Source organism: Polypterus senegalus, chromosome 7 (genome assembly GCF_016835505.1).
Source record: "Polypterus senegalus isolate Bchr_013 chromosome 7, ASM1683550v1, whole genome shotgun sequence".
Classification (NCBI taxonomy): domain Eukaryota; kingdom Metazoa; phylum Chordata; class Cladistia; order Polypteriformes; family Polypteridae; genus Polypterus; species Polypterus senegalus.
In genome coordinates this window covers 188481357-188503609 of record NC_053160.1, presented here as the reverse complement: position 1 = coordinate 188503609, position 22253 = coordinate 188481357, and the positions used below count along the sequence as shown (strand labels likewise).

At 44.8% G+C, this 22253-nt stretch overlaps 1 protein-coding gene across 2 annotated transcripts; it reads right to left on the bottom strand.

The window, feature by feature from the left end:
• Positions 1-5499: 5499 nt before the first annotated feature.
• On the bottom strand, positions 5500-20949 carry LOC120532225 (integumentary mucin A.1-like). 2 transcript variants are annotated; one of them, XM_039758073.1, is made up of 5 exons: positions 20801-20949; positions 15069-15147; positions 11937-12071; positions 8470-8623; positions 5500-5826 (listed from the first exon to the last, which is right to left on the bottom strand). In XM_039758073.1, the coding sequence occupies exons 1-4, from the start codon at positions 20810-20812 to the stop codon at positions 8472-8474; spliced, it is 378 nt and encodes a 125-aa protein (XP_039614007.1). In that variant the 5' UTR covers positions 20813-20949; the 3' UTR covers positions 5500-5826; positions 8470-8471. The 2 variants fall into 2 exon arrangements, with proteins under 2 accessions (XP_039614007.1, XP_039614009.1); XM_039758075.1 differs by lacking the exon at positions 15069-15147 and having other exon boundaries at positions 5685-5826; positions 20801-20927.
• Between the last annotated feature and the right edge of the window lie 1304 nt (positions 20950-22253).

Genomic DNA, 22253 nt, shown 5'->3' with positions numbered 1-22253 from the left:
GCCATGTGCCTTTTACTAAGGAGTGGCTTCCATCTGGCCACTCTACCATACAGGCCTGATTGGTGGATTGCTGCAGAGATGGTTGTCCTTCTGGAAGGTTCTCCTCTCTCCACAGAGGACCTCTGGAGACCATCGGGTTCTTGGTCACCTCCCTGATTAAGGCCCTTCTCCCCCAATCGCTCAGTTTAGATGCCCGGCCAGCTGTAGGAAGAGTCCTGGTGGTTTCAAACTTCTTCCACTTACAGATGATGGAGGCCACTGTGCTCATTGGAACCTTCAAAGCAACAGAAAGTTTTCTGTAACCTTCCCCAGGATTTGTGCCTCGAGACAATCCTGTCTTAGGGGTCTACAGACAATTCCTTTGACTTCATGCTTGGTTTGTGCTCTGACATGAACTGTCAACTGTGGGACCTTCTATAGACAGGTGTGGGCCTTTCAAATCCGGTCACATCAACTGAATTGACCACAGGTGGACTCCAATGAAGCTGCAGAAACATCTCAAGGATAATCAGGAGGCACCTGAGCTCAATTTGGAGCTTCATGGCAAATGGGAGGTGTTGGATGGAACGAAACAGAAGTGAAGTGGAGGTTAAAATCCAATAGAAAAAAGTCTTCATTAAATGCAACGAGGTTAAAACAATGCTCGACTCTCTCTTTAAAAACAAGCCTTATGCATCCAGCCTCTCTCTCGCGTCTGTATCTCTCTCGCTGCACAGGGAATGACTGAACACGTGCGGAAATCATCGGTGCGCACAAACCGAAAGGGAAACTGGCTTGTTCGTATACCGAGTGTGTGGTCGTGAACAGATGCAAAAGTTTGGTGAACTTTTTGGTCGTAAACCGGTTTGTACGTGTTCCGAAGTTACATACATACATACATAGGCACACAGCTGGGGGTGGTAATCAAACCACGAGGGGGCGACTGCCCTGGTTGCACTGGGGACCATGGTTGCAGAGCTTGGAAGCTCAACCCTGTAGGTGCCCGTGGTCAACACCAGGGGGCGCCTCGGTGCCTGGAGATCCCTGGACTTCAGCACTTCCACCACACCAGGAAGTGCGGATGGGAAGAAGACTGGGGACACCCATAGGGCTTCCGGGTGCGCAGCCGGCACTTCCGCCACACAGGGGAGTGTCGGGAAGCACCTGGAGCCCATCCGGGCTTGCATAAAAGGGGCCGCCTCCCTTCATCTGATGACTGGAGTCGGGTGGAAGTGGATGGAAGTCTTGCAAAAGAGGAGTGAAGGTGGCCTGAAGAAAGGGGCCTGGACTTTTGGGGATCGGTGCAGAGGCACTGGGTTGTGCACTTTGAACATTGTAAATAAATATGTGATACACACACACACACACACACACACACACAGGGACTCATTTCGCCCACCACCCCCCCAACCCATGTCTTCGGGGGCTGTGGTGTTATGGGTCCACAGCTCGTTGAGAAAAGGCCAGTCATTTTAAATAATCACCGTACCCGAGGCGGCTTCGTGAGGGTGCGTTATATGAGCAGCGCTGGGCAGTCGTCGATGTGGGCGTTTCTCACCGTGTGCACAGGTGAGGAACTGCCCACATTCGTGATTGCTCCCGTGGCTAATGCTACAGCTGTGTTGGCCCCTCGCGTTTTAAAAAGAAGCGCGAGTCGGTTGTGGGAGGTGTAAAAACGATCGGAGAGAAAAAGGAAAGGAAAGGAAAGAGGACGGAGGTTACAGGGAGCGAGGAAGCATACGGTGCAGGAGAGACAGACACGTGGAGCGCGTGTGGTGAGCCATCGAGTCATGGGCAGCTGCAAGGAAGCTGGGTGTTAGGCCGACACCCAGGTGCTTGAGTTGAGGTAGCTCCTGCTGAGTGACCATGTAGCGGGAGTGACCAGGGAAAGCGACGGGCCGCAGAGAAGCCGTGGAAAGGCAGCGGAAGTCGGGAGGCTTGGTGGTGGAGTCCCCAACGTGGGCGACCTGGCCGTTGGTGGAAACCAAGTTCTCCGAGGCTGGGATGAGTGCCATACCGGAGCCAGGGATCGGGAGGTCTCCAGTCTCGTGAAAGTGTAGAGGAAGGCAGCTGCAGAGAGCGTCTTGCCTGCTGCTTGGCCCAAACGGGATTAGCAGGTGAGACGCTAACAGAAGAGCACCGGATTTGTTGTTGGTTTTTAAGACTGCTTCCTAGAGAAGATTATAACCTCTGGTTTTTAAAGGATTGTTTTTTTGTCTAGTGTTTTAACCTCCACGTTCTTTTTATGGATTTTTAATGAAGAACTTTTGGAGCACTGCACTATTTATGAACACTGTTTATTTTGTTGACTGTTTTAATAAAAGCACTGTTGCACTTTCAACCATCCCCTTGCTCAGATGCTCAATTTGCCTTCACTGACTAGCTCTCTCGGTTTCATTATCGACGGTGTTGGGTTCAAGGGTTCCCAAACAGCCAAGGGAGCGTGGAGCCAGAACCCACATCGTCACAGGGGCACACTTCACACTCGCCACATTGCGTCTCTGCGGCTCGTTTGTGAATGGCTGAACGCATGCTAAGGAGATGTGGACAAATCATCTGCTGGCTTGCAGCTGTGTGTCAATCATTTAAAAGCCTGTACAGCAGCTGTCCTTTTGTCTCACTTCCTTGTCTCCCGGGCCGTTAAAGTGGCTCTGAGAAATTGTAAGTATGGCGTGACATGCAAGTAGTTTCCCTGAGATGATCACATCTCGACCCAAACATATTATATAATGGATAGACATATCATACATACATACATACATACATACATACATACATACATACATACATACATACATACATACATACATACATACATACATACATACATACATACATACATACATACATACATACATACATATACTCAGCAAAAAAAGAAACGTCCTCTGACTTTCAACTGTTTTTACTTTCAGTAAACTTAATGTGTAAATATTTGTATGAACACTAAAAGAGTCAACACCATAAGACATAAACTAAAAATGTTTCACAATGTGTCCCTGAATGAAGGGAGGCTCAAAATCAAAAGTACCAGTCAGTATGTGGTGTGGCCACCAGCTGCTTGAAGTACTGCAGTGCATCTCCTCCTCATGGACTGGACCAGATTTGTCAGTTCTTGCTGTGAGATGTTACCCCACTCTTCCACCAAGGCACCTGCAAGTTCCTGGACATTTCTGGGGGGAATGACCCTAGCCATCGATCCTGCTCCAGGGTACAGGCCTCGGTGTAACGCTCATTCCTTTGACGATAAACACGAATCCATCCATCACCCCTGGTGAGACAAAACCATGACTCATCAGTGAAGAGCACTTTTTGCCACTCCTGTCTGGTCCAGCGAAGGTGGGTTTATGCCCATAGGCGGCGTTGTTGCTGATGTCGTCTGGTAAGGACCTGCCTTACAACAGGCCTACAAGCCCTCAGTCCAGCCTCTCTCAGCCTATTGCGGACAGTCTGAGCACTGATGGAGGGATTGTGTGTTCCTGGTGTGACTCGGGCAGTTGTTGTGGCCATCCTGTACCTGTCACGCAGGTGTGATATTCGGATGTACCGATCCTGTGCAGGTGTTGTTACACGTGGTCTTCCACTGCGAGGATGATCAGCTGTCCTTCCTGTCTCCCTGTAGCGCTGTCTTAGGCGTCTCACAGTGCGGACATGGCAATTTATTGCCCTAGCCACATCAGCAGTCCTCATGCCTCCCTGCAGCAGGCCTAATGCACGTTCACGCAGATGAGCAGGAACCCTGGGCATCTTTCTTTGGGTGTTTTTCACAGTCGGTAGACAAGTCTCTTTAGTGTCCTGCGTTTTTAGAACTGTGACCTTAAATGCCTACTTTCTGTAAGCTGTTAAGGTCTTAACGACCATTCCACAGGTGCATGTTAATTAATTGATTAGGGTTAATTGAACATGCATGGAAAACATGGTTTAAACCCTTTACAATGAAGATCTGTAAAGTTATTTGGATTTTAAAACATTATTGTTGAAATACACAGTCCTGAAAAAGGGACGTTTCTTTTTTTGCGGAGTGTATATATATATATCTCTCTCTCTATCTATCTACAGTACAGGCCAAGAGTTTGGACACACCTCCTCATTCAATGTGTTCTCTTTATTTTCATGCCCATTTACATTGGTAGATTCTCACTGAAGGCATCAAAACTCTGAATGAACACACGTGGAGTTCTGTACTTAACAAAAAAAGGTGAAATGACTGAAAACATGTTTTATATTCTAGTTTCTTCAGAATAGCCACCCTTTGCTCTGATTGCTGCTTTGCACACTCTTGGCATTCTCTCAATGAGCTTCAACAGGCAGTCACCTGAAATGGTTTTCACTTCACAGGTGAGCCTTATCAGGGTTATTTAGTGGAATTTCTTGCTTTATCAATGTGGTTGGGACCAGCAGTTGTGTTGTGCAGAAGTCAGGTTAGTTGGACGATCATTGATTTGTCAACAGGACACCTCCAGGCTGTGTAAGGGCTATTTGACCAAGAAGGAGAGTGATGGAGTGCTGGAAATGGTCATGAAAATAAAGAAAAGACATTGAATGAGGAGGTGTGTCCAAACTTTTGGCCTGTACTACTATCTCTATATATCCATACACACACACACACACACACACAGAGTAAAATAGAAGACTGCATCTAGTGAAGGGTGGGCACGCCTCCCCCTAAACACCACCCATGTTCATACTGCATTTGCCGACAGAGTCCAAGGTGTTGTTGAACAAACATTTTCCAGAGATCTCATCTGTGCTGTTCATTTCACTGCAATTCCAAAAGCTTGCAAACAACAAGCCTGAACAGTAGATGGCAGCCTTTGTTCCATACAAGAACAATGAGTGATCCATCACAAGGCAGCGAATTTTGAGATGGGCCCAGCAGGCCCCACCCCCCTGCTATGCCATTGAGGAGCTCTGCTGTACAGCCAATTGGAGTGCAGGTTTGCATCAGCTGGTTTATTTGACTAGTCAGGTAACTCTCCCCCCCAATCCTCCATCCATTATCCAACCTACAGCGTCACAGGGGTCTGCTGGAGCCAATCCCAGCCAACACAGGGCACAAGGCAGGAAACAAACCCCGGGGAGGGTGCCAGCCCACCGCAGCGGGCGCACACACTAAGGACAATTTAGAATTGCCAATGCACCTAACCTGCATGTCTTTGGACTGTGGGAGGAACTCCACGCAGGGAGGACCTGGTAAGCAAACCCGGGTCTCTTTACTGCGAGGCAGCAGCGCTACTCACTGCGCCGCCCAGCACTAATCATAAGGTTTCTTAATCACAGACTTATCGTATAAAGCAACATCTTCCTCAATGGAGTGCATCTCAGGAGGTCCACAGCTGGAGTCAATTAGCAATTTTTGCCCTCCAGGACCACCTCTCTTCTTGCTGCACATTTTCTACTGTCGTCAGATACTTTCGGTACATTCGGCCTTCTAAACTGGAAGACGAAAGGAAATGCATTTCAGGAAATGCGCAACTAACATACTGGCCACTCCGAGTCGTGGGGCTTTCAGAGGTGTAGTCTTATTTGAGGGGACGTCAGGATACATCCATCCTTAGCCTTCATCTTGGTCCGTGGTTGGTCTGCACTTGTGTTGGGGAAAATGAACCCAAAATGTTGGTATGTATTTATGGGAACAAGTCCGAATCAGCACATCACCCACCGTAGCAGACCCGGGCTGCTCAACGCTCATCCACTGCTACACACCACACAGACGCATCTTCTAACAGGACCCCCTTCACTTTTAATCGTGGCAAATAGGCAGGTAAAGAGTACATGTCAGAACTGTTCCAAAAGTTCTCCAGCACATAACAGCATGTGACGCCTCAATGGTGGGTAGCAGAAGACCTGGGTGGGTTTAAAAAAAATAAGTGTTACCATGAGCAAAGCAAATAAGGCAACACAGCATTGCCCACACTGCACGAGCCGAGTCAGTTTAAGGAAACCTCACAGGCGTCACCACAAAATGGAGGAAAGCAACCTGTGAATGTTGCAAGCAAATTTGGACATCTTCACCAGATTTGGATAACCGGTTAGGAGGAGGAACTGCCATTACTACGGACTCAGACAATATGAAGCCAACACATGGGACATCACACTCTTGTAAAGTCTGAGCCATTGAAGTGATCTTGCATTCAGTAGGATGGCATTGTAAGTAATGAAGGTGCCAAAGAGCACAGCGGCGTCCATAAATCTTAAATGTAGTAAAGCATTAAGTTGGTTCAGGATTAAAATTACAAACCACTACACACATCCGGTCAGAGATGCTAAGATTTGCATTGGGTGTGACGAGGATGGACAGGATTAGAAATGAGGACATTAGAGGGTCCGCTCTGGTGGGACGGTTTGGAGACAAAGTCGGAGAGGCGAAATGGCGTTGGTTTGGACATGTGCAGAGGAGAGATGAGGGGTATACTGGGAGAAGGATGCTAAGGATAGAACTGCCAGGTAAGAGGAGACGAGAAAGGCCTAAGACAGCAGTGGGGGCAAGGTATCGAATAAATGAACAAGACATCAAAAATAATTTTTTACATTTGTATTTCAAATTTAAAATTTGCAAGCATATAATTACAATGAATGCATCATAACTAAAATTAAAACAAAAAACATTTAAGGCATATATCTAAAGACTAATATGTGCCGGCTTTAAAAGCACACAGGCTGTCCAGGTTTGGTTTGATATTTGAGATGGACACTCCGAGCTCCTTTTCTATGAGGAGCGGCGCCGCTGCTGCTTTTATAGTCGCATATTTTCAATCCAGAAAGTTCAAGACGCATCGGTATCTGTCGAACATTCGGGTAACAGTAGATCAGGTGATAATGCGGCGCGACTACACCACATTGGCATCGTAGCCAATGTTGCCAAATTGAGTTAAATAATTTTCTGCGTATTGGGTTAGTTTCATGATACAACTAAACAGTGGTATAATGTTGGTCGGACGAAAATACGTTTGTCTCGCGCAGAGTGACTTCATCGGTGTCCTCGTTTACGAGATTTTTAAAAAATTTAAATATTAATCGTTTCTTTAAAAAAAATAAATAATTGAGTGTGTTTTTGGGATTAGAATTACTACCAAAAACCACACAAGGCATTTAATGAAGATGACGAAGAAGATACGAGAGGAGAGGAATGAAGGTCAGTAGGACCACCGGGACAGAATACGTGCATGAATGAGAGGGAGGTCAGTGGAATGGTGAGGATGAGGGAGATGGGCGAGTTTAAATCCTTGGGATCAACAGGTAGTGTGCAAGAGAAGTGAAGAAGAGAGTGCAGGCAGGGTGGAGTGGATGGAGAAGAGCGTCAGGAGTGATTTGTGACAGACGGGTATCAGCAAGGTCTACAGGATTGTAGTGAGACCAGCTATGTTATATGGGCTGGAGACGGTGGCACAGGAGACATAGCTGGAGGTGGCAGAGCTAAAGATGCTAAGATTTGCATTGGGGGCGATGAGGAAGAACAGGATTAGAAATGAGGACATTAGAGGGCCTGCTCAGGTGGGACAGTTTGGGAGACAAAGTCAGAGGGGCGAAATGGCGTTGGTTTGGACATGTGCAGAGGAGAGATGATGGGTATACTGGGAGAAGGATGCTAAGGGTAGAGCTGCCAGGGAAGAGAAGAGGAAGGCCTATTAGAAGGTTTATGGATGTGGAGAGAGAGAGAGAGAGAGAGAGAGAGAGAGAGGACATGCAGGTGATGGTGGTAACACAGACAGATGAAGACAGGGAAGAGATGGATGAAGATGATCCGCTGTGGTGACCCCTAATGTGAGCAGCCAAAAGAACACATCTGGTCAGAGATGGATGAAGGAGGTCCAAATTTTATTCATTTCTTTCAAAATTACACAAATGTGAAAAGTATTGTCTAAATAAATTAGCGATCACAGTTTCTTACTCTTAAAACTAAATCGATGTTAACATGGTACTTTATTCACTAGATGGCGATATACACTCAAGATAACATAAGGAAATTGCTGGAACTTTAAACCATAAAGTATTTACTCAACTTAAATAAGTTAATTATTCTTAACATATTATACACGAGGAAACTAATACTGAAATTTTAACAAAGCAAATGTGCGAGTTCAACTGTGTTTTAGATTCTAAAATCTAGACATTCCAAGGAAACTATTATTATATTCCAGTAGTGCAGTGAATACACTTCTAGTTTTCGTACTCTCTGTACGTTTAGCATTCCAGGTGTACGTGTGTGTGTGTGTGTGTGAGAGAGAAAGTGTCACATCAGACCCAAGACGACTAGTCTGGAATGGCCATCAGAGGGGCTTCAATATAGTAATGAATTAAAAGGTTCCGATTCAGGAGGCAGAGGGTGGCATCATCACCCTGATAGGGGATTTAAATAAATAAAATAAGAATACAAAAATCCATAAAACAGGGAAATGGTGTGATGCTAGAGCTCATTTCAGATCCTGTAAAAAGGTTTAGCAGCATCCCCATAAAATATAATCAAAAATGATTCTCTTACTGCCTTACCTTCATCGTGAGGAGGAGGAGGGTCTGAAGCACCACTCCGAGGGCCACAGCCGGGCATCAAAGCAGCAGCCCTCTTGGTTGCAGGCATCGACAGAAATAAAGGGGTAGCCACACGTCGTCCGTTCATGAGCGGGCACTTCACAGATTGGAGGTACTGGGAGATAAAAATCACAAAGGGGGCCCAACTTAGCACTTCATAGTGGAGACCATTAGAATTCATTTCTGGACTGGTTCAAGGATGAAAAGATCTACCAGAGACAGCTCAATGCAAACGTTTTTGGAAGTATGGGGGAAGTTTGAGTATACACATGTAGAAAAGAGACAGGAGAATATAAAATATCATACACTGGATTCATTAAGTCGGAGGTCCACCATAAATACATGCACACACACTATGGAGTCAGAGCTCTTCACCTGGTGTCGTAGGTTTTAAAAATGGATACATTTGCCATATTAGACCGTCAATCTACACTCAATATCCTATAGTTAAGTTTTCAGCAAGGTTTGCAAATTTATGAAAAAACAAATTCCAAACTGAACTCCCATTCCTATTTGAATTCGGGGTCCTTTGCTGTGGTCCTCCACATTGTGCGTGGGGGTAAGGGGATGGGGGCACCCGATTACTTTAATTGTGCTGGAGAGGTTTCTGGAACTAAACTGGAGTCCACCTCAACTGATTGGACATCATTTAGAAAGTCACATGTGGGGACCAGTGTACAGAGGGTCCGACATACTCACAAGAAGGGGGTCTCTGTGGTAGTTGGTCTCCTATTCTAGTCCCAGAGTGCATTCTCAATTAGTGACCAGTCTTTTTTCAGAAATGAGACCTGAATGATGACCAGCTAAAAATTGGGGCTTCAAACTCCAAGCAGTTCCTCAATGAGAAGCCGATTCTTGCGGTTAATTAAACCCGTTATTCAATTGCATGGCTTGTTGCTGCGCTCTTGCTGCCACAGCAGACATTTCCAAAACTGTCGATTATTCTGTTTTTTTTTTTACTTAAGAACTCCTAAAATGTTTTGGTAACCTGAGGGATCGACCATCCATCCATTATCCAACCTGCTATATCCAAACTACAGGGTCACGGGGATCTGCTGGAGCCAACAATCCCAGCCAACACAGGGCACAAGGCAGGAAACAAACCCTGGGCTGGGCGCACAGACACACACCAAGCACAATTTAGAATCACCAATGCACCTAACCTGCATGTCTTTGGACTGTGGGAGGAAACCCACACAGACACGGGGAGAACATGGGCATACATACATATGTATGTATGTCAGAGTGGTGGCTCGGAGGCTAGGGATCTGTACTAGCAATCATAAGGTTGCCGGTTCAAATCCCATAAATGCCAAAAGGGACTCTGCTCTGTTAGGCCCTTGAGTGAGGCCCTTAACCTGCAATTGCTAAGCGCTTTGAGTAGCGAGAAAAGCGCTATATAAAACGTAAAGAATTATTATGCAAACTCCATGCAGGGAGGACCCAGGAAATTAACCCAGGTCTCCCAACTGTGAGGCAGCAGTGCTACCCACTGCACCACCGTGCTGCCTCTTACGGAGACCTTCATCTTTAAATTTTCAGATTTTGTTTGTTGGGTACAGGTGAGCTGGTCGTGTCCTGCTTGTTTTATGTCTCATTACTGTCCGGCTCTAGAATATTCCAAAGAGGGAGCAGAGGAATTGCAATTCACTGAAAAGTCCCTCTTTGCCATGAAAATGAATACCCCAAAAAAAAAAAAAGAAAAGAAACATTCCCACTGCTGTTGTGAAGGCTTCAGGGCACCCAAGAAAGTCCAGCAAGCACCTAACCTGCAGGTCTTTGGACTGTGGGAGGAAAACGCGCTACCCTCTGCGCCACACTCCTTAAAAACAGGGCTATTATAATTGAGGGAAAAGAAGTTAATTAGCAGTGAAAACTGGACACGGATTAGGAAAACGGTTAGAATGAAAACCTGCAGCCAGGAGTTTGACACTCATGATATAACAGATTCCAAACTACCTGCTAAACCACCTATCTTGGTATCATCTGCAAACTTAATCAGCTTGTTATTCATATTCCTATCTAAATCGTTTATATAGATATTAACTCTTTGAGGGCTGAATATTTTTTCCAAAAAAAATCAGTTTTCTGAAAAGCACACAAAGGAATGGTTTCACGCATAAGTCAACATAAAACGTCAGTTGCTATGTGCTGTGGCTGCTGTTGGCATATGTTCGGCATCTCTGGCAGCAGTGGCTGCGTTGGGGGCACCTCGATGGTCAGTCTTCGCACAGCAGGTTGGTGGCGGAGGCAGTATGATGCAATACGGTTTGTACCTCTGGACATAAGTGGTGGTCCTCCCAGGCAAACGCTGCTGTAGGCGTATCAGCTACGCAAAAGTGTTCAGTGCCACGATCAGATGATGCCGGTACCTCACTTTCATTTCTGAAATCCATCTCCAGATCACTTGCATCAAACTCCGAGTCCGACAAGTCAGAGTCCTATTCAATGAAATTACGTAAAACTTCCATGGAGTATTTCACTTTGGTCTCTTGCCAGAGATGTTGGTGCCATTTTAGAGGTTTTTTGCTCTTCGCTACTAATGCACGCGTAGGGAATTGACATTCAATCAACAAAGCTATGTAACTTTATTTCTAGCAAAGAGAGTCAAACTAAAATGTAAGGGCAACTTTTGTTGCAGATTATAGCCGATTACCGTCCTCTTCTCCTGAATTTTGACAAAAGTTGACATCAGCCCTGAAAGAGTTAAATAGCAGCAGCCCCTGCACTGACCCCGGCTGGTCACCACTCTTAACAGCACCCAATTCTGAGGAGGTTCCTCACACCTTCACCCTCTGCTTCCTGTGTCTGAGCCAGTTCTGCACCCATCTACACACCACATCCTGAACTCCCACTTTTTAGTTTGATGCCCACCCTCATGTGGCACCTCATTAAATGCTTTCTGATGGGGGTCATGGGGACACACCCTAGCCATTACGAAGGATGCCCAGAGAGGTTTTAACCTCAGAGAGTGAGGGTCAGGACTGAGATTTTCAAATCTCATCCAATGGACATGTAGATTTCTATAGCACAGAGTCCCCATAAACAGGATTGAACCCGAACCTTCCAGATGCCAGTGCAGATCCGTAGCTACAGGGGTCAGAGCCTTAAATAGCAGACCAATTAAAATTAAAGGTGAAACTATTGATTAGCATCACAAACTGGTCACAGATTAAAACAAGGGTTACAATGAAAACCTGCAGCCACAATTGCCCTGGACAAGGAGACCTTTGATCCAGGATATCCTCGGATGGTGTCGACACAAACAAGGAGGAAAAATAGAAATCTACACAGTGTGACCAGGCCGGAATTGGGAGAGAATTCCAGGGTTGAGAGCCCTCGGCTCGGACTGCTGCCCTGTAAGATTTGTTCAACCGCTGAGCAGTCAAATTAAAAAATTACTTAAAATCTCTAGATGTTGGCGTTACCTTCAGCTTTGTAACACTTGTGAACATCAGGGGTTATTTCTCTGTAACAGCAGCCCCGCAGATGGCAGAGAATCTGGTTGAGCTTAAACAGGCCACATTCAACTCGGGTTCTTGGATCAACTGCACACTGCTGTACTGGAAAACAGGAGAGAGAGGGAGGACAAGAATAAAAATGGCTGTCATTTAGAAATGCAACTGCCATAACCATTGGTTGGCAAGAATCGGTGTGCAACACCTCTGGGTCCGGACCGCGGAGGGACAGCTTCTTCCAGCGGAAGTGGGAATACCTGGAGAAGCCTGGCTATAAAGCAAGTGTTGGGTTGGAAAGAGGGCACAGATTCAATCACATAAGACGCTTTCCAGCCCCAGGAAAACATTTTTCCAGGAACTTTTGCAGAATGCCCATTGCAGGAACTCTGATCATTTGTAGTTCCTGGTACTTTAAGCTCCTGGCCTGGTGGGTATCAAGAAGGGCAGCAAAGAAGCCAAAAAAAAAAACCCCACCACACAACTGGGCCAGACGGATATTCTGGGATTGGACTGCTAAAGGAAAGTCATTTTCTCCAATTAATTCCCTTTTCAATGATTTGGGGCATACGCTACAGTCGTGGCCAGAAGTTTTGAGAACAAGTAGTATGAATTTTCACCAAGTTTGCTGCTTCAGTTTTTATGATGGCAATTTGCATCGACTCCAGAATTATCTGAAGAGTGAGCAGAGGAGTTGCAATTCATTGAAAAGTCCCTCTTTGCCATGAAAATGAACTTCAATCCCAAAACACCCACTGCATGTCAGCCCTGCCACCAAAGGACCTGCTGATGTCACTTCAGTGATCCTCTCGTTCACATGGGTGAGAGCATCGACGAGGACAAGGCTGGAGGTCACTCTCATGACGATTGAGTTACGAGAGAGAAAGTCCAGCAAGTGCCAGGAAGATCTCCTAAAGCTGAATAAACTGCGGGCACCGCCAGAGAAGAGCTTGCTCAGGAATGGCAGCCGGCAGGTGTGAGGGAGGTGAAGACTTGTGGAGGACAGCTGGGTGGGCGTCAAGAAGGGCAGCAAAGATGCCAAGACTAAAAACCACATCCTGGTGGGCTGCAAGACCAGCATCACTCAAGGCCAAAAAACCTGGTAGAGCCATTGGCCATTCAATTTCAAAATATATAAAAGGGAATTATATCCATCCATTTTCCAACCCGCTGAATCCGAACACCGGGTCACGGGGGGTCCGCTGGAGCCAATCCCAGCCAATACAGGGCACAAGGCAGGAACCAATCCCGGGCAGGGTATTATAAAATGAATTAATTATAAAATGCATAAAAGGAGATCAGAGAAGGAAAAAAAAAAAAAAAAAAAAATCACTCTATGCAGATGACATGGTACTGCGTACAGTTGTGGCCAAAAAGTTGAAAATGACAAAAATATGAATTTTCACCAAGTTTGCTGCCTCAGTTTTTATGATGGCAACTTGCATCGACTCCAGAATGTTCCGAAAAGGGAGCAGAGGAGTTGCAATTCATTGAACAGTCCCTCTTTGCCATGAAAATGAATGTCAAAAAAAATATATCATTCCCACTGCTGTTGTGAAGGCTTCAGGACACCCAAAAAAAGTCCAGCAAGCGCAAGGAGCATCTCCTAAAGTTGATTCAGCTGCGGGCACCAACAGGGCAGAGCTTACTCAGGGATGGCAGCAGGTAGGTGGGAAGGCAGCAAAGACTTTGGGAGGATGACTGGGGGGGGGCGTCAAAAAGGGCAGCAAAAAAAAAAAAAACATCAGGGACAGACCGATATTCTGGGATTGGGCTGCTTAGGGGGTTGGGAGTCAGTTTCTCTGATGAATCTCTATTCTGATAGCTTGGGGTGTCCAGAAAAAAAAGGAGAGCGGCGCTACCATCAGTCCTGTGTCAGGCCAACAGTCAAATATCCCGAGACCATTCATGTCACGTGGGGTTGCTTCTCAGCCAAGGAATTGCAGGGCTCACAAAGAACACATCCATGAATAAAGAATGAGGCCAAAACATCCTCGGAGAGCAACTTTTCCCCACCATGCATGAACAGTTTGGTGACCAACATGGAGCACCGGGTTATAAGGAAAAAGTGAAAACCAAGTGGCTCAGGGAACATAACATTGACATTTGGGGTCCATGGCCAGGAAACTCTCCATTGAGAAGTTGTGTTCAATCCTCAAGAGGCAGATGGACAAACAAAAAGCCACCAATTTCGATTATGGAAGAATGGGCTGCTGCCAGTAGTCAGGATTTGGTGCAGAAGTTGATTGCCAACCTGCCAGGGTGAATTGCGGAGGTCTTGAAAAAAGAAAGGGCCAGCACTGCAAATATGGACTGTGCATAAACTTCATGTCATTGTCAAAGTCTTTGAAACTTTTAAAAAGAAAAAAATAAATTGACCAATAGCTGGAATGTCATTATAGAGCAATCATTAAAAAGGGTATTAGGGAAGCTAAAAAGCAGTTTGAGGGAAATGTTGTAGAAAAGGCAAAAAAAGACGACCCAGAGAGATTCTTTCTGCATTTTTGTAGTAAAAGAACCATCAAGGAGGAGTGGAATTGCATCAGAAATATCAAGGACATTCAAATATACAGAGTGAAATGTCACTTTTCTTAGCGGAGGAGACTGCAAATCATTCGAGATGGGACTGGCTCCGTTTCTTTTGGTTTTATGGGCACGTGAAGAGACTTCCTCACAGTCACTTAGGGTTTGAGGTCCAAAGCCTTTACCCCTAAACTCACATCTCTTCCCACCCCATCTTGAGGTGTTCCTGCTCCAGCTCACAAACTGAAGGCGTTTCACGGATTTGTTGTCAGTATCAGCCATCAAATGGGTTTAAAAACACACAAAAAAAAAAAACCCCAAACACACACTAAATGCTCTCAAAAGGTAAAGGCGAAACCGTAAGTTGTCCATGAGATTGAAGTCGCCTCGAGTTTTCAACTCACCTCCACACAGGACATACCATTCAACTTGCCTCGATAACCCAAGGAACACAACATGTTGAGCTTTTTGGTGTTCCCGTTTAATTTTTGGGCTTTTGGACCTAGGAAACCCTGATTTTTAAGCCATATTGTTTTCTGAAGGAAGTGACACCCTTATGATAAAAGGTGAAGCAACAGGTACCTGCATGGGCTGGGGGTTTAAGATCAGAAGGACTTGAAGTTGTGCAGTCCACTTGAACCAAGGCCAGGTGTTCCACCCCCTGGGGGGGCAAAAAAAAAAGTCATCAGCACACATCATAGCCCACGGGGACTCCTGTCTAAGCTCGTCTGTCACCCTGTCCATCACCATTTCAAGCAAGAAAGGGCTCAGAGCCGATCCCTGATGTAATCCCACCTCCGTCACTCCTACCGCAGTCCTCACCACGGTCACACTTCCCTTGTACATATCCTGTGCCACTCTTATGTACTTCTCTGCCACTCCCGACTTCCTCATACAATACCACAGCTCCTCTCAGTCACCCTGTCATATGCTTTCTCCAGGTCCACAAAGACACAATGTAACTCCTTCTGGTCTTCTCTAAACTTCTCCATCAACACCCTCAGAGCAAACAGGACATCTGTGGTGCGCTTTCTTGGCATGAAACCATCCTGCTGCTCAGTAATCGTTACCTCACTTCTTAACTGAGCTTCCACTACTCTTTCCCATAACTTCATGCTGTGGTTCATTAGTTTTATCCCCCTATAGTTACTACAGTCCTGAACATCCCCCTTATTCACACTTAGAAACTTTTCGGAGATTTGCGGACAGTCATGTAGTGAAGAAGAGACAGAGGGTCATGCAGAAGGGTGCGTGTAGTATCAAAACCAGAGGTAGGCACCAAGTGTCACCGTGTAGTGTCATTTTTCCTTGTCCATGGACAAGATTCTCCAACAGAGGGAAGAATCAACACGTGATGCTTTGAACTCAGATCATGTCATTGGTCAGACGGCTCCTATAGAGAGTTAGATCGAGAAACACCCAGTATTGTAGTGATGTGGTATCAAAGCAGACATGGGGTCATCTGAAGACAAAGACCTGGGGTCATGTAGTGTGCTAGCAGACATGGGGTCGTCCAGATTGAAAGCGGACATGTGTCCAGACCAAAAAACAGGCCTCGGTAGGGCTACCAGCAAGAGGCAGATTTCACTCAGGGTCGACTGTTCTTCCCCAGGCACAACAGGCCCAGCCTCGGCCCCTCAGGACTTGCAGTCTGAAATCGGGTTAGAAATTTTTGGGGACTGAAGTCCAGACCAAAAAACAGGCCTTGGGAGGGCCACTGGGCCCAGAGGGAAGCTTCTCTCCGATTTCAACCCACCGAGAGGTGGCCAACCTAGTATTATGCAGGAACATGTCAGCCAAGGTCAGACGCCTGGGAAGGTACCAGGGTGTCCACCCAATTTGGTGGACCAAGGTGAGCCGAAGGCCTGCTGCCACGTTGGCACCAGTCCACTTCTCCACTCCTCAGGCATCCTCACACTTTCCAAGATTCCATTAAACAATCTGGTTAGAAACTCTACTGCCATCTCTCCTAAACATAACATCCCAAAGGCCTGGTCCATCTCACTTTAGGGCTATCAATATCCAGGGTTCTAGGACAAGTAGACCAGCAGTGGGCAGCCCAGGCACCAACCCCTTGCTCAGTTTGATTTATCCTCCTTGCACAGCTCATCCGGTTACATAACTGAAGGTGTTGGGTTTGAGGGCTCTCAAATTTGGAAGAGGGAGCGTGGAACAGGACCCGCACTGTCACTCTTGCCAAAACCCATTGGTCACAAATCACTCTTCTCTGCCCACTCCACCCTGCCTGCACGCTCTTCCACAATCCTTATTACTTGATAGGTGAGTGAAGGTATGAAGAGAATGAAAGTGAAGTAGTACCACCAGTGGAGACGTTTGGGCGAGATGGCAGTCAAGTTTCTAATGGAGATTCTTTAAACACAAACTGAAAGAAAAAAAAAAAAAAAGAGACGCCAGAGGAGAAGTTTATTTGTACCAAATTTAAGAATAAGGGAGATGTGCAGAGCTGCACTAACAATGGGTGGGTAAAGTCGATTAGTCACAACATCGAGATAAGGGAAAGAGTGATGGATGCCAGGCTGAGAGAAGAGGTGACGATCTGTGAGCTGCAATATGGTGTCATGCCAGGAAAGAGTTGTACAGATGTGATGTTTCTTGATGGAGAATTGCAGAGAAGGTCAGAAGGATTTGCATTGTGTGTTTGTGGACTTAGAAAAAGTGTACAACAAGGTGCCAAATGAGGAGTCGGGAATGGCAGAGAAGTATGTGATGGTGGTGCAGGATATGCTCAAGGACATTGGGACCGAGGTAGGAATGACAGTCTGGTTCAAGGCGACAGTGAGATTATGTCAAGGATCGGCACCGAGCACTTCCCCATTTGCAATGGAGGTGGACGGGTGAGGTCATACAGGGCTCTCCGTGGACTGTGATGTTCACAGACGACTTTGGGATCTGTGGTGCGAGTAGACAAGTTAAACAATCTGGTTAGAAACTCCACTGCTATCTCTCCTAACACCTCCATGCTTCCACAGGCAAGTCATCCGGACCAACGGCTTTTCCATTCCTCATCCTTTTCATAGCTGTCCTTCCTCCTTGCACTTCCTGATTCACTGTCTCCATATCATCCAACCTCTTCTCTCTCGTTCACATATTGATTTGGTAAAATTTTACACCAGATGCCCTTCTGGCCGTAACCCTCCCCATTTATCCGGGCTTGGGAATGGCGCAAAGAAACACACTGGTTTGTGCATCCCCTGTGGCTGGGTTACCCAGAAGGGTAAAAAATGACTAATCTCAAACCTAAACATATGGGGTATCATTGTAGACAATGTCAAGGGTTACAAATATGAGGTTATTTTTGATGGCTCTGGGGTCTATCCTATGGACCTCAAAAAGTGGGTGGACCAAAAAAAAAACATTTCTATTACACTCTGGAATAAATTGGACTTTAAAACGTGTAAGCTGAAGCACACACCGATCATTCAAAAAATATGACCCAGCTCTGCTCGTTTATTATGACCTTCCACAGCCTTGGCCACACATACTGAGGTTTCCCCTTTTCAATAGGAGTTTTCCCCTCCGTTTTTTTTTTTAAAAAAAAAAAAAAGGTAAATCACCTTTCTGAACACCCCAAATTAAGATGGTTCACTTTTCTTGTAACTGAAGATGCACAGAATGCAAGACTGACGAGTTGACTGACTCACCAATGCTTTCTAAATGGGGGATTGAAATTTCAGAATGGAGTAGGGTAGTGTTTGCAATATCTAAAGGAAAACAGATATACCCTACTAGAAGTCTTTAAACAAATTAAAGGTAAATTTAAAAAAGCTGAATTGTTTCATGTGGACAGACAGTCACAGCAATCACAGTCATAGATATACTGTAGAATTACTAGACGCTGAATGACCAGCAGCATTGTACGTCAACATCACTGCAATATTGCGAGTGGCACTGCTGTGGAGTGAAGTAATGGATAAAGATCCATCCGTCCATTATCCAACCTGCTATATCCTAACTACGGGGTCACGGGGGTCTGCTAGAGCCAATCCCAGCCAACATAGGGCTCAACAAACCCCAGGCAGGGCATCAGCCCACTGCAGATGGAAAAAGATGCCTCATGCATGTGCTGCTTGGGATTATACAAACCGCTGTACGCTCCAAACCAGATCCCAGGGGATTACGTTTCATAGGTAAGGCTGAACAATTGTTTTAGTTATATTTGGCCATTAGAAAATCCTGTTTTATAATCTTAGCACTCAAGGTCACCTTACAATAAAATTAAACATTAGTAACATTAAAACGAGAATGACATCAAAAGGCAATACTTCGCAAACAAAGATAACTGGCAGTAACAGTGCAAAATTCACAAGTGATATGCCAGTTTGAAAAGATCAGTTTGGAAGGCAGTTATAAAATGCGTTATTGAATCGACGGATGAGAGGGAAGAGAATTCCCGAGTTGAGGAGCACAATGAGAGACGCTCGAGCTCCCATAGCACCGAGTCGGACGTGTGGTACAGAAAGTCGAGCTTCGGATGAGGATCTGAGTGAGCGAGAGGAGTCAGTCTGGAGGAGATCAGCGAGGTGTGGAGAGCTTTAAATGTTAAGAGTGGTATTTAGTATTGCAGCGATTCTCAACCTTTAAGTATTGGTGACCCGAGTTTTCATAACAGTTTTAAATCGCGCCCCCCCCAACATTTTTTTGAAATGTAGATGCATATTTTATTATACCTACTTAACTTAGACATTTATCTAACTCTATTTATTGTTCTAATATCAGAATGTAGTTTAAGTTAATTTGTTTTGGTTTCAACAGATTTTTCTTCATATTTTTTAATTTTCTTTTTTCACATCTTCGCGCCCAACTTTGTTACTTCGCCCCCGGTTGAGAACCACTGCAGTATTGTGTTCTGTAGTGAACAGGGAGCCAGTGAAGCTGAGAGAGAAACGGTGCGATATGTTCAGTGGATTTAGAGCAGCAGGTTATTATCCGGACAGCAGAATTTTGAAGTTCCTGCCTTGTGCCCCGTGTTGGCTGGGATTGACGCCAGCAAACCCCCCGTGACCCTGTGTTCAGATTCAGCGGGTTGGAAAATGGATGGATGCAAGCGATGGATACATTTAGATAGAATAGCATTACAGTAATCTTTATGTGATGAGACTATAGGACAGTGGTTCTCAAACTGTAGGGCGGGCCACCCTGGTGGGGGGTGCGAAGATGTTTAAAAAAAAAAAAAAATCGAAAATATGAAAAATACATCTATGGAAACCAAAACAAAATTAACTTAAACTACATTCTGATTCTAGAATATAGAGTTAGATAAATGTCGATAATAGTTAAAGTAGGTATAATTAAAATTTGCATCTTTGATACATCATGAATTAAAAAAAAAAAAAAGTTGGGGGGGGCGCGATTAAAACCGTTACGAAAACTAGGGTCGCAAATACGTAAAAGTTGAGAAACGCTGCAGGGCATTGACCAATACTTAAGTACTGTGTCGCGTAAGAACAGGACGAAGTCTAGAAACGTTTCGGAGATGGAAGGCAGTCCCAGAAATGTTACTTATCTGGGAGGAATTTTTTTTAATAACAACAATTTATTATTTAATAATTGCGTTAGTGTATAAATGGATATACATTGCATTTAAACGATTCGCAAAAATCTGTTGTATGTAAACGATACCGTTTTAAACGTGATTGTTTTTTCATCAGAAAACCGTTTCCAAGTCTACCTGTATTAGTTTAAATGACACTTTTTCCACTCGCAATATGGCGGACGCGCTGACGTATCGTGTCGACTGGGCAATACAGGGACAGCGGAGTCTATCTATAAATATTCATGATCACAGTAGGTCCGTCCATCCATCCATCCATCAGCCAAACCACTATATCCTAACACAGGGGTCTGCTGCAGCCAATCCCAACCAGCACAGGGCACAAGGCAGGAAACAAACCCAGGGCAGGGCGCCAGCCCACCGCAGATCACAGTAGGTGCTTATTGAAATATTCAGAATGTGCCAAACAAAAACACTTTAGACTTTTTTTTTTTATATATCAGTAAAACCTAAAAAATAAATAAAGGTAGTGAACGCACGTCCACATTAGTATCAAATGCGGTTACAAAAATTAGCAAGTCCTTGTTAAAAATTAAGATCATTCGCATATACTCAGCAGAAGTTTATTAAGAGACCAGGATTTTTTTATAGTTCACTGGCATAAAGACACAATACCAATTAGAAACAGAGCTCAAAGAGGTGGGGGATAAACAAAACAAAAATGGAACCAATGCCGTACTTTATACATTGTATGTCTTTACCCTTCAATTCACATACTTGAGACTAAAGTTTTTAAACTTACGTATTTCGTCATAACAGCGCCCAAAAACAGCAAAACCCACAAACAGGAAGCCAAAAAGCAACATTGTCATGATCTTTGAACTCTAGAAGATCGAGAAGTTCACCGTCCTCCCCAGCGAGCGCAGCTTTAACGACAGTCTGAGCTCCCAGGTGCGTGAGCGTGTGCGCGTGCACGTGCATTCGCGCTCTCCCCTGTTCTCTCTTTGATTTAGCCGTCATCTAAAATGTTGAACTAGCGGGCAGCTCTCATCATGGAGTCACGGAGTGGTTACGGATTTTAATTGCAACCAGCTTTTTTAAAATCACTGTGAAATTCCCGACTTTCAATGAACTCTTTGTCTGATTTCGCTTATTAGCGACTAGTGTTGGAGTGCTTAGTACGAAATAAAGGAGCACCCCCAACAGGGGTTAGAGGGGTTCTCAAATTCAATCCTGAGGGCATCCTCTGTGACCACTTTCTTATTGAAATGTAGCAGGCATTTGAGTAAGTTACTTGAGGGTACTTTTGTGTTTTTTATTATATATAATATTTTTACACGTATCCTTTTCATCTTCTCTAGGAGTTCTGGTTATTTAAGCCCGTATTTTTTTAACAAGCGCACTAGAAGGAGTTTAGTCCCGATTGCCCCCAGTGTCTGCTCCGCTCATTATTAACTGTCGTTATTGGGAAAATTAAAGGATCAAACTACATCGAGCAAGAAAATTACAAGGGTTATAACAGAATTTAGAAATTTAAACTAAAGTGAAAATACACATTTTTACATTACGTATGAAAGGAAATCTTTTCTGAATACAAAATATAACAGTAAAAAAAAAAGACCAGCTAATTAAATGAGATCAATTAGAGGGTAAAATGACTGAACCAGTGGTAAAAAAAAAAAAACCTACATCCATAGGGGGTCACCAGGGGCAGGGAACCACTGATCAAACAGCCGTAATGTCATAAAAGAAATTGAATGAGGGCTGACCTGTGCGTTTATTTCATATATTGATTGTTTATCGTTCTGTCATACTGATTTATTTCTTAAAGTGTTGAATAAACAATAATAATAATGAATTATTATTAATAATAATACAAACTCGGAATCAGCGGCGAAGGCAGATATTGTAAAGTGCGTGGGCCTGGAAACAAATGTGTGAGCAAGCAGTCAGTCGCTTGGGGTGGGTGGAGGGCACCTTTAAGTTGTTACAGTCTCAGTTTATTGATTATAGAAGTAACGTCCAGGGCTGATCCTCCTCTTTGAAGGTCCAAGTTTATTGATGATTGAGGTAAGTTCGGGGGAGGCTCGTTGGTCCTCCTTTTGAGGTAAGCGACTAAAACAATTGTCAATTAACATACATAAAATAAAATAAAAAGTTATGAGACCCTGAGTCTGAATGGTCCCTCCAGGGCAACCGCGTAGCTTCCGCCCTTCTCGGGAAAAAAAATAGATGTCCGTCATTTGAAATAAGAG